The sequence below is a fragment of the Microtus ochrogaster genome, linkage group LG5 (assembly GCF_000317375.1).
Source record: "Microtus ochrogaster isolate Prairie Vole_2 linkage group LG5, MicOch1.0, whole genome shotgun sequence".
Classification (NCBI taxonomy): Eukaryota; Metazoa; Chordata; class Mammalia; order Rodentia; family Cricetidae; genus Microtus; species Microtus ochrogaster.
Window position 1 is genome coordinate 77912 of NC_022031.1, and position 12162 is coordinate 90073.

The 12162-nt window shown below is 41.7% G+C and overlaps 1 protein-coding gene across 1 annotated transcript in view; it reads left to right on the forward strand.

Annotated features, from left to right (window-relative positions):
- Nucleotides 1-3284: 3284 nt before the first annotated feature.
- Nucleotides 3285-12162, forward strand: part of Stmn2 (stathmin 2) — a 52780-nt gene continuing 43902 nt past the window's right edge. Inside the window, exon 1 of the mRNA XM_005361791.2 lies at nt 3285-3530. Within this exon, the coding sequence (XP_005361848.1) occupies nt 3512-3530 (19 nt within the window). The 5' untranslated portion in view covers nt 3285-3511. The remainder of the gene's footprint in view (nt 3531-12162) is intronic.

Below are 12162 nucleotides of genomic sequence, written 5' to 3' on the forward strand. Positions count from 1 at the left end.
AGCCAGTAAGAAGTTGGAGCTAATGGGCCAAGCTGTGATTTAATTAACATAGTTTTTGTGTGATTATTTCGGGGCTAAGCTAACCAGGCAGTGGGGACGAACAAACAGCTCCCTGCAACACATCTGTGACTCATTTCTTTCTAATTTTTTCTGTAATCAGATGAAGTCAGATTCAAGCAATTCAAGTGCAGCAATATTGTTTCATATCTTAGTAACTTTTAATAATTACTGTGGGATTATTTCCCAGATATTTGATTTATTAATAGCAAAATCATATGACTGTATTAGATGACATCAGCACCCAAAGCAACTGTTATTCTCCAATCTGGAAGGAAACCAACCCCTCAGGCCTCTTCTCAGAGACAAGTGCAATAGGCTGAGCTAGAGAAATAAAAAGGATGCTAATACAACTTTGACTTCCACAAGTTCAGCTTGTTGCCATTGAAGGAAACAAAGTTTGCCTTTGTTCTCCAACTAGTGTGAATCCTATTGACTTCTGTCCTTTGAGAGATGAATAAAACATAAATAAACAATATCATGTCTGACACATGCTTTCAATATGAACTCAGCAGAAATGGCTGTAAGTACTGACACAGAGCTTGGAGATTTGTAATCATCTCAACAAAGTGTTGCTGTTTATTATAATTATTGTTGTAAGCATTTATTGATCTATCATGTGAATCATGCATCCAAGTGTTATTAGAAAACTAATAACGGTATTTGTCACTTGGCCTTGCTCTTTAAATGTTTCAGTGTGTTACAGCCATAAACACAGCCACAGAACCTACAATTAATTGTGTGTTTATAATGATGAAAGACACTTGTATATGGTAACCTGTCAGTTAAACAAAATCCCTATGCTACTATCCCTATTCTACAGTAGACTTTAAGGGTACCTGTTCTTTAATCTGAGTGATTTCCAGTAGCCATCAAAAGCATTTGCTACAGGAAAATATGATTACAATATACTCTGTTTTATGATAACATGAGCCAAGAAATTCCATTTCATTTTCAGAGGCAATGTGTGGTTGTTTGGTTCTGGTTTTCTTTCTATTATTTGCAAACAACTGTGCCCTAACTGATTTAAAAGATGATTGTCATCTTGTAAAGTTAATAACATTTTATTATGGAAGAAGGGCTGTGTTTTTCTTCATTTTATACTTTTTAGACAATAAGGAGAAACTTAGCTGGGTTCATAGTATAATAATACTAAAACTTCATTAAAGAGGTAGCTGTGGAATAGCTGAGCCAACAGAAGTAAGTAAATGGACAAAGTGCTGCATAGGAAAGAACTTTCCTGTTTCTAATTTGCCATAATTTCCCAGAACAAGAAGCATGGTAGCACATTGCAATGCCAAAAGATAATAAAAGGCATTAATTAATATAGACCCATACCTTTTAATTCATTTCAACCTCTCTTCCAGTTGACAATAACTCATTATCTTTCTGTTTTGCAGTACTTTATATTAGCCTATTTGCTCCCTGCTTGGCATCACTGGAACAACCATGCAGAAGTGCAGTGAGGTGGCTATCATCCAAAAAGCCAAGAGAAAACAATTGAAGCCACTCATTTGCTATTTGTCTCTGTGTGCACTGACTTCCTTATCACATTCCTGTCCGGCAGGAAGGCACAGTCACTAGAGAGTGAGAAAGGAGGACCGTAGAATGAGTGTTTTGTTTTGTGCTCACAAGAGCAATAGATCTCGCTGACCTGCCAATCGTAGCTGTTAGAGACATTATGCCATGACTGAAGGCCCTGTCCTCCAAGAGAGCTGAAGAATGTATAGGGACGGCACACAGCCTGGGAAGAAGGGTGTGGCAGAGAAAGATTTTAGTTACACAGGCAAGCAAACTACCCTACTGGGAAGGAAGACGCTCTCACATTTGTACTGAGAGATGGCTTTTGAGGGGGAGAAAATGGTAATTTCCAGACCCTGCCGATTTCCATACTGTACTCTCGCTGTATCATAGTCGTAGGCCTGTTCAATGATAGGAACAATAATTTCTGATCTTGATGCTCGAGGAATAATTTTATTGATCTCCACTTTATTTTTTTATTTTTCCAGTGATTCAGCAGGTCAGAAATGCTCCCGTTCCAGTAGTTTCCTATCATTTAGCAAGTCATCCAGAGTGTTAAAAAGCCTTTACAAGTTAATGGGAACTGCAGAGTGATTTCAGCACCAAGGAGAGTGCTCTGTCTTTCCCCCTTGTGCGGTTGAGCTGTGCAAAATGTTAAAAAGAAATTTTAGAACATAAATTAATAGCTACCAAAAAGCTTACTAATGGAATAAAACTTAATGTTGATACCTTTAAAATTAGACAGTGTTTCATACATGTTCATGAATGCAACAGCGTTCTTTTTTTTCATCTCTGAGATGGAAGTAGCTATTCCTCGCTATTTTAAAATATTTAAGCCACAATTTCTCCGTGGATTTAGGTTAATTTGATGGCAACACAATAGAATTCAGTCATTTTGGATTAAAATTTCATAAGCACAAGTCCAAAAAATATCATTGCTGCTGTTTCTTTGGTGTTGTCAACATGCTCAATAAATGAATGAATTGAGAAATAATAGACTAAAAGTATGTTTAAGTGAATGAATGAATGAATGCCTTGTTTGTAACTGGTTTCCAATGCCCTTTGCATGCCATACTGCTTAATCTGAGCTGTGAATGCAACTCTCTTACTCCTTTGCATCATGTCCTTAGATGGAACACATCTCTGTGCCCAAGTAGTCAAGGGTTTCCTTTGCTGTGCTGAAGAGAGAAAAGGCCAGGCTCCCTGTCCTATGAGACTCTCCTGAGTTCATGGACTCGGGAGTCCAACTACACAAGGAGGAAAGAACAGTAGGCCTGCTCATTCCTGAGCTGCCACCACAGCCAGACATGAGCTGGTTTGGGAAGTCCATAATCTGTTAGGGAAGTCAGCATCCACCAAGGACAGGGCCAAAGGTGAAAGAGAAAACAAGAAAAGGTAACAACACGGGCTTTAAACAGATTCTCCCGACTGGGCATTGGGATGGCTTCTCAGACCCCTGAGTCTTTCCCTTCTCCTCGTCAGTCTATGCAATGACACATGTTTGAGCAAAGTATAGCCTCCTGGGTACAGGTAGGCACAGCCCAGTCCTTAGCCCCTAGGAGGCTTCCAGGCTAAGGCGCCACTCCACTTGGACTGTACTATCAGGCTCTAAAATGGGGGGAGCTTCCAGGCAAGGACTGATTTCCATTTCAAACTGCATTCTGGTACTTTGTACTCCAGCACCATTGGCCGATCAATATTTAATGCTTGGAGATTCTGACTCTGCGGGAGTCATGTCAGGGGACCCTGGGAGCCAATCTGCTTGAGCTTCTGCGTGATAATTATTCATAGGCTCCTGCCTCCTGCTCTTTCTCTAGCACGGTCCCACTCTGCAGACTCAGTGCCTTACTCAGACTCCTCTCTCGCTCTCGCCGCAGCTACAGCAGGACCCTTCTTTGCCTTCGCCACCGCTCCACGCGTGCACATCCCTACAATGGCTAAAACAGCAATGGGTAAGAATCGCGCTTCTCTCTCCCCAAGCTCAAGCAGAAGCCCTTCTCTCTGAGGGCTCTGAAGACATTGAGAGGTGTTTTATAAAGGAAAAGACATTCATGATACATGGGATCTGGAAAGGTCGGAGGCAGGAGGAGGAGATGAAAGGGTAACGAGGAGGTCTTTGAAAACATAAAGCAAAGGATTTGTTTTTTAAAAGATAGACATAGATAAGTTGGCCTCCGATGGGTAAGAATTTTATTCTACTTCAATATTTAAAATTAAAATGCCATGGGAGGGGAGGGGGCTACCTTAACTCTGCCTTCAGTGAGATGAAGGGACATTTCAGAAAGTGGTTTGTAACGTCTTATATTCGTTCTGTAGTTTATAAAGAAAATAGAACGGGAAGGGGTTGAGGTTGGGAGAAAAGAGAAAATGCAAAGTCAAAGCGGTCCCATCCGGGCGGTTTGAGCAATGGGTGGGAACGGGGGAGGGGAGTGGACACATTTAATGGTATTGTCTCTGTTGGAAAAACCGCTAGTCTTGGGGCGCGGTGCGGGGAGGTAAGCGGCCAGAGGGGTGGGGTAAGACCTTAGCTTCTTTGTTTTAGGAAGAGGGAGGGGAAGGAGGAAGAGGGCGTGGAGGGCAGGGATGGGCAGCTGCAGGGGCGGAGAAGCGTGTGAGGCAGGGAGGGGTAGAGGGACCAGGCTCCCAAGACGCCGGGGTGGGGTTTCTTTGTGTGTGGAGATACGGTCCCCCGGGTGGGGAGGGGGGCACCTGCAGCGCTGGGCACACTGTGTGGACCGCCCCACCCTGTGCGGAGTCAAGAGGTCTCCACCCTGACCTAGCTGCGCGCTCTCAGTGGAAAGGGGGGCGGGTGGGGAGCGCAGCGCGACACCAGAGAACCCAGCCCTGCGGGGACAGAGGAGCCCCGCCACGCCCCGTGCACACACTAGCAGCCTGCTTATGCCAGAGACCTGACCGCTAACCTCGGCTGCCGCACCCTGGCCTCATTGTTCTCCAGTAGGGCTAGAGGAGAGTGGGTTAACATATTTTTCAAAACCACATTAAATAGGATATTCAGACATAATAGCAAAAAGAAAAGGAAAAAAAAAGGAAAAAAGGGTTACTCCAAACTCCTTAGGTCGTTTCAGGGCGGGGGGCGGGGGAAGAAGAAGTTTAGGGGAACCTAGAAGGCTGTACAGAAAATAATACAGATTAAGAAGTGTGAGTATGATTAAAGGCAAAAGAGGTCAAGGTCTTTAAGAGGAACCACGTGCAATTTCCATTTTGTGGGTCGGACAGGGCCAATTATTAGGAAGTCTTTTGAGCTATGTAAAACCGCAGGAGATTCCAGATCCAGAGCCTTCGTCCTGAATAGGTCCTGTGCCTTGCGTGCGTGGCCCAAGGGTGAATAGACTGTGAGGGGCCTGTACCCAGGAGGAGACTGGAAGTCCCCTCCCCCATGCCCGGCTCTGGTTGCGGAGCAGGGAAAAAGATGTGGACTGGCTCCACCCTGCCCTGCCCCACCCTGTCCGTGGAACCCCGCAGATTCAGATTCCAGGCTGACTGACCATGAACTTGGGTGGGGCTCCTGAACAGTATGCAGCACAGACACCCTTCTTCCAAGCCCTGCTACCCAGAACAGCCCTGAACCCCTCAGGGGATGCAGACACCTGGCCTCGCTCATGGTCTGCAGCGCCAAGCCCCTCCCAGCGGAGGGGTGGCTGTGCAGAAAGGCGAGCCCCGCCCGGCCACACAAAGACGCGGCCGCGCCCTGCCAGACCTTGGACCACAGAGGTGACCCCTTCTCTGTAGTTCGAGAAGGTGTCCTCGCCCACGCACAGCCCACAGAGCCCAGGGACCTTATCCCCAGCCCAAGCCCATGGTCCACTGTGTTCCAGGAAAGAGACCCCCATTGAGGGTCCTCCAGTGGGGCGTGGCTCGGCCCCACCCCTCGCTGCTAGACCGGGAGTGGCGAGCCAGGCTGGCGCGCACGTGGTGATCCCGCGCGTGGACTGCGGCCAGCCCTGCAGCGCTCGCCTTTCGGAACTGGGCGTTCGCCCCCGCAGGAGCATCCCTGGAGAGGGTTCTGCGCAGTGTCCTGAGCTACTCCCGCTTGCCACGATTCGCAGTCAATCAGCCTGTCCAGGGGGCTTCTGATGTGGGTTGGGGTGATCTTCATGCACTGTACTCCCACCAAGAGGTTTTAGCTGCAGATGACTGGCTAGTTACTCTTCATCACCAGAACTGTGATTCCAAGTCACCCTGATTGTTATTCCAATATTCACTCTCTCCTTAGTCTCGGCTGTTCAAAAAGGATGCTCGTCCTTTTGATACTGATAAACCCCTTGCCACTAATTCTTCCTGATCATCTTTCCCTGCCTCCACCTCCTCCCCACCCACAACCCAAAGATGATTTTGTCTCCTATTATTCAAGTTTCTATCAAGCAAATACGTTTTGGCTTCCCTTTGCTGTTGTATGTTCATGAGGCTGGGACGCATGTGCTGGTACTTGCTAAGGGCAGCCTCCTGTGCGCCAAAGATCGCTGAATAATTCTCCACAGAACTGTTTGTGGTTTCAATGGGCAAAAACTATATAATCGAGATTATACCCCTCCACAAGAGGGTACATCTATAAACATTTAAATATAGGTTTTGCACACAATTTTTATTGTTTTTTCCCAAAATCTGCTCTTAGAAGTGCTTTTTGATACAGTCTCAATTCTACCCAGAAACAGGATCGTGAAATAGTAACCGCCAACCAATGAAACGCCCACCCCACATATGACAAGTGCAAAGGTCTTTCTGCCTTAGGCTGCACTCGTGAACGTGAAAAGAAACACTACCTCTGCAGTGAGAAAAGTGCCATTTTGGCTTTTGGGTTTTGTTTTTTTTAAAAAAAAAAATCCCAACTGCAAAGAATAATCAATTACTGTACAAGGCAAGTGCTTTTCTCCTGATTCCTTAAACAATTAGTGCAATCAGTAAGCTCGTGCTAAGTACGTATTGCCTACTCTCTTCTCAAATGGAGCCGCAGTATAAATTGATGCATGCATAACTAGAAATAAAAAGCTGAAGATTTTACAAGGATGTTGGGGTGGGGGGACTGAAAGAATAAACGGGGCTTTGTCAACTGATTTCACATATCTAACTCATACTAGTTGGGTGGGCGGCAGCAAGCTTGCTACGCCCAGGGAAGCACAACGGAGATCATTGCCTGTGCTGTGATGGAAATCTATGACGGAAAGTCCATTTCAAAATGATAGTTAATACTGAATGCTTTGTAATTTTAAAAAACAACTAAAATCCTGACCTCTGTTTGGCCAAAATTTCTAACGGTTTTGCACTGACTTACAGACAGATCTCAGGTAAATTTTCTATGACGAGAGGAAAGAGGCATGCTTTCTGTTAGAGCTGTTGCTATTTCTTAATAATTTAGAATGTTTAGCATAATTTAACTTTTTGTCTTTAAAAGTGTTATCATTACTTTTGGTTTTAAATTTTTAATTGTTTATGGATTAAGTTAGAAGAATAAGCCTTAGGTCATTTGGAACGGTTTGACTTTAATCAAATTCTCATTGTCAGTCATAAAAAAAAAATGCTACAAGGAGTTCCCTCCAGAATGTCATGAAGCTGGTTCATATAATAACATAGTTTCCTTTTGTAATTTAGGATCAAAATAGTTACTTAGTTCTGTGATTATTTGATGATATCTATCAAGCAAGATTTTTACATAAAACCCAAATTACTAAATATAAAATGGACGGTGAATTCATCTCGAATGTCTTTTCATTGATAAATGCAGTATATCTCCAGGAAAATGCTATTATTCTATCCATTGATGGTTTTACTCTTTTAACTAAGATGGATTTCATGATCATGTCACTCCAGTAGCCAGTTGCCTGCGTACAGCTAGATAAAACTGGTCTCAGACAGAGCACGTGACAGCTAACCGCACAAACCCAGACCTGGGTGTGGCCAGCCCCACACTGATGATAGTTAACCCCAGCTCTCACCAGCCCCACACTGATGATAGTTAACCCCAGCTCTCACCAGCCCCACACAGTTAACTCCAGCTCTCACCAGCCCCACACTGATAGTTAACCCCAGCTCTCACCACTTTTATTTTGTTTGTGGAAAAACACAAATTGTTACAATGCAACCTCTAACAATCTGTGAAGTGTGCTGGTTCACAAGAAAACACTCACTAGTTAAGTGACAGAGCTATTTGCTTTCTGGTTCTCTCAACCGGAGACCAAGGAGTCTGTAGTATTTTTTCACCCCACTAGAGGGCAATCAGTTTCTCTAAGAATGATTTCAAATGGGCTTCAAAGACTAACTGTTCAATAAAATCTTTCTTTTTATTGGGATCATTCAATTGTTGATTTAATAAAGCAAAGCCATGCTCTCCCCCAGTGAGGGGGAAGGGCATCTACATCTCCACGGTGAGATGAGTGACTGTAATCTACAAGTTGGCGGAGCCCTGGAGAATTAGTCCCTTATGATCTTCCTTTCCAGTTTCATTACAGCGTAATTATAATATCATTTATGTTACTTCTGGGGTTGCATGCGGCATAAATGGTGGAAAAAGTCAGTGGTAATAGCAAAATTATTTAGGAACAGATGTTTTAATTTGTAAGTAAAGGCATAAAATAAGATCATGTTTACTTATTCATTTATTTAAATATGCTGCACGCTGGGCAGAGCCCTAATGTCAGAGTCTCCACCTTAGAGGGGGCTGCAAAAGATACAAGTAAAGCAGGCAGGAAAATGTGATCCTGAGGGCCAGACCCAACCTGACCACAACTGCTTTCCCATGTTAGAAGACTTACAAAAAGGATTTACCTTTTTAAATCCAGTCCGATAGTTTTTGTGTGTTTTCAACAATCAGGATTTACACAGGATATATTTATAAGTATATATGTTTAGAGTTGATGATTCCTGAAAGATGTTGAAAAATTAGTCTGAAAACCTCAGAATAGTTTTATTGTCTATTAAATAACTGATATCCATTTTAAGGAAGAAGAAACAAATAAGTATAAGCTAATTTTGATGGTTATCAAAGTAAATTCTTTCAATGTACAAAAAGGAAAATTCTTTTTATGTATTTTTACATAACTATAGTCTACCTCTGAGGTATTTAATAGTTTCATAATATGGTGTTTCTCAATTTCTAGTATAGTTTTCGTTGTAGTTTAGATTCTTATGGGGTAGGACTGGCTGGAGGCGGACCTTCAACTCTGAGACCCTGCTGAATGATGCCACTTCTGACCACCGAGCTATCATGGTTAGAATACAAAGCTAAGACATGCATGCACCCTCATAGGAACCTCCAATGTTATGTCTTAGGACTTTTAAACCTGTAGCAATGAATTACAGAATATTTCACTTCCAAACTCATGCACAGGGATTTAATTCCTCGGAGGATTATGTATTCTGTGCCATCATTCTTTCTTAATTAGATTGTTTCAAATATATTTATATTAAAAAACTAAACAGAAGACTTTCAAGAGAAATTGTGGGAGAAATAAGATTTTGGCTGTGTGTGTGAATGTGTCTGTGAAAAGAACATAGCTTGTGGCATAGTTAAGGGATAATAGAAAAATGGAATGATAGATTATACTAGATTACTGTTATTCTCAAATAATATGCAAAACAGAAATTCAACCAAGAGCCTTTGTAGGATAATGCACAATTTACTAGACAATTAACTTGGCATGTATAGTCCACAAGCGAAATAAAGTAAAGCAGCATTAGCTGGACTGGAGTTAGTATTTATGCATAGTTATTACATATCAGATTATTCCAACAGAGTATTCATCCTGGATTCTGAATAAAAAGAGAAGTATTAAGGACTCAGTGGGTTATAATGCCTCAATACTGGGAAAGATATTAGGTTTGGTATGGTATCACATGCCTATCAATCCCATTACTCAGGATGCTGAGGTAGGGTTGTAGGTTCAAGGCCAGCCTGGACTATATTGTAAGAACCTAATTAACAAATTAAGTAAATAATTTTTATCTTGCTTTCTTAAGTCAATAAGGGGCCTCAATTATTCAGTATTACCTTTCTAAGAAAGTTGGTCTCAAATGGAAAAAAAAAACAGGTCTTTAAGGAATATCATCAAAAAATATCATATGTCAGTTCACCCATGAAGTGGGTGGCAGACAATGAAGACATTACTACATTTCTGGAAATTCTGCCCTGCAAAAATGATACTAAACACAAAATGTCTCATTTAAACCATTATCCCAAAAAAAAACTGGAGCAGATGGTAGAATGCAGTGACAGCCCAATACTAGAGGAAGGTTGGCCTTTGGCTCGTTATTGTTTTCATTTCATCCCAGGTCTCTGGAAGCTGGAAAACTTTAGATCACTGGTTCTCAGCCTTCCTAATGCTGCAGCCCATTAATACATTCCATCATGATGTGGTGACCCCAACCACACACACAAAAAAAAATTTACTACTTCATAGTTGGCATTTTGCTACTGTTATGAATGCACAGGATATCTGATCAGAGACCCCAGAGGGTCCAGACAAACGTGTTGAGAACTGCTGTTTTAGATTGTTGCAGGTGCGAATATGTCCTTTGTTTAGGGGACTTAAGTCTGTGTTTTGTTTTGTTTTGTATTGTTTTTAAGAAAGGAGTGTTAAGACAGCAATACAGGGGTGCTGTGTATTAAGTGCTTAATCTTGGCAGTTTTAGAAATAACATTTGGAGATGACAGAAATTTAAACTGACGACCTGGAGTGAGATTTTAGTCTCGCAATCAACAGCATTGCTGGAGTGTTGCTTAAAGAATCGTTTTCCTGAGCAGGCCAACTGCATCTTTCACTCCTTCCACAGACCCCAGGCAGTTAATCTTAATCTTTAGTTTTACGAAAGAAACTGGATTTAAAAGAAAAATAGAGCCGAGGCATCTGCTTTTAATAAAACTATACATTATTTCAAGATTATCTTACTAGTTCAGAAGCAGACAGGCAGGAGCTCTGTGGGAAGGCTCTGACTCCCTGGTGCAAATTTTTTAATTATCTTTAATAAAAGAATCAGGCCTTGTCATTTGTCAAGGAGATATTTGCAGCAGTAAAACCTGTGTTTATAATAACCCATTTTTATTAGTCATGATTAAAGATAACATTTTGTGTACATTTGTTCTTGCAAAACACATTTATGTCGATGTAAAGGTTAATTAATGCATCCTGGCACTCACTGTGCTAGTCCTGGAAACAGCCCATCCAGGGCCTGTGCCTGAGAGAAGCACCATCGTGCTATGAAGCAGAACCAAATCCCTAAGAATTTGTTCATCTACAGTGTTGTTGACCTTAGGAAAATTGTAAGTTCCAAAATTTGCCTTTCGACAACAAATAGATAATTACGGTTCTCAACACATTAAGAATGGATTGTTTCAATACTGAATGTCATTTTTGCTGGGTCATACTGCAATGCCTTTATGAAGATCCACTTGGAAATTATCCTTCTACAATAATTATACTTGGGGTCTTGGAGACGATGCTGTGTTCTCAGTTGTTCAAGAACCTGGGAAAAAGACAGATCATCAACACTGTGAACCTATGAGTCAATTAAATGTCCTTATGTTAAGATAAAGATACTTAGATTAAATCTAACTCTTATCCCCAAAATACATTTTATAAGAGATATTTTAAAGAATACATTATTGTCATTAGTAATCTCTTCACCCTTTTTAGAAGATTTTATTTTTCTATGAACATCAACTATAAAGTTTAATTTCTATTGAATAAAATTTCCCACAGCAAATAGTCTAATAGTCTGCCAGTTTAAAAGAAACATAACTTCCATGGAACAAAAAACCAACTGGAGATTATATACATATATGTATATATATTCTAAAATTGAGGCCAGCACAACACAATTATCTATTGCCATTCTATAGCTCCCATAGCCAGCAACCAGCTGACATCCTCTTAACAAACGCTCCAAATTACCAATCAATTCAAGTCTGGCAGATCACAAGACCCACATTCCTGTCTCTTGAAAATGTTTCTTTTCATTCTACTTCAGCCAAAACAAACTCTTTCATTTACAGTTTTAAGAAATGAGCATATAAGCACAGAATAATGGGGGCTGTTTGGCTATTGTTTGTTTGCTCTTAATAGATGGCTCAGCGGTTGAGAGCACTGGTTGCACTTCCGGAGGATCCAGAACCTACATGGTAGCTAACAACAATCAGTAACTCCAGTTCCAGGAAAGCCAAGGCCCCAGAAAACCTCTGCAGGCCCCAGACACACAGGTGGTACACAAACAGACTTGCATACAAAGCACCCAGACACATAAATATTTTTAATTAGACAGTATGATCTGTCTATTTGGGCAAACATTCACTTGTTTTGTACATTCTTTTTAAAACTTTTATTAAATAATTTTTTCATTCATTTTTGCATACTGACCACAGTTTCCTATTCCCGCTCTCCACCTGTTCCTTCTCTCCAATTCCCCTCCCATTTATGCCCCTCCATCTCCTTCTCCGTTCAGAAAGGGGCAGGCCTCCCATGGGCATCAAAAAAGCACCATCTGCCCTTTTAAAGTCTATGTAATCCCTATGCTTTGGACACAGCATAGAAGCAACTCTATTAAGGGTGAGCAAATTAAACCTAGAAGAATGGACTC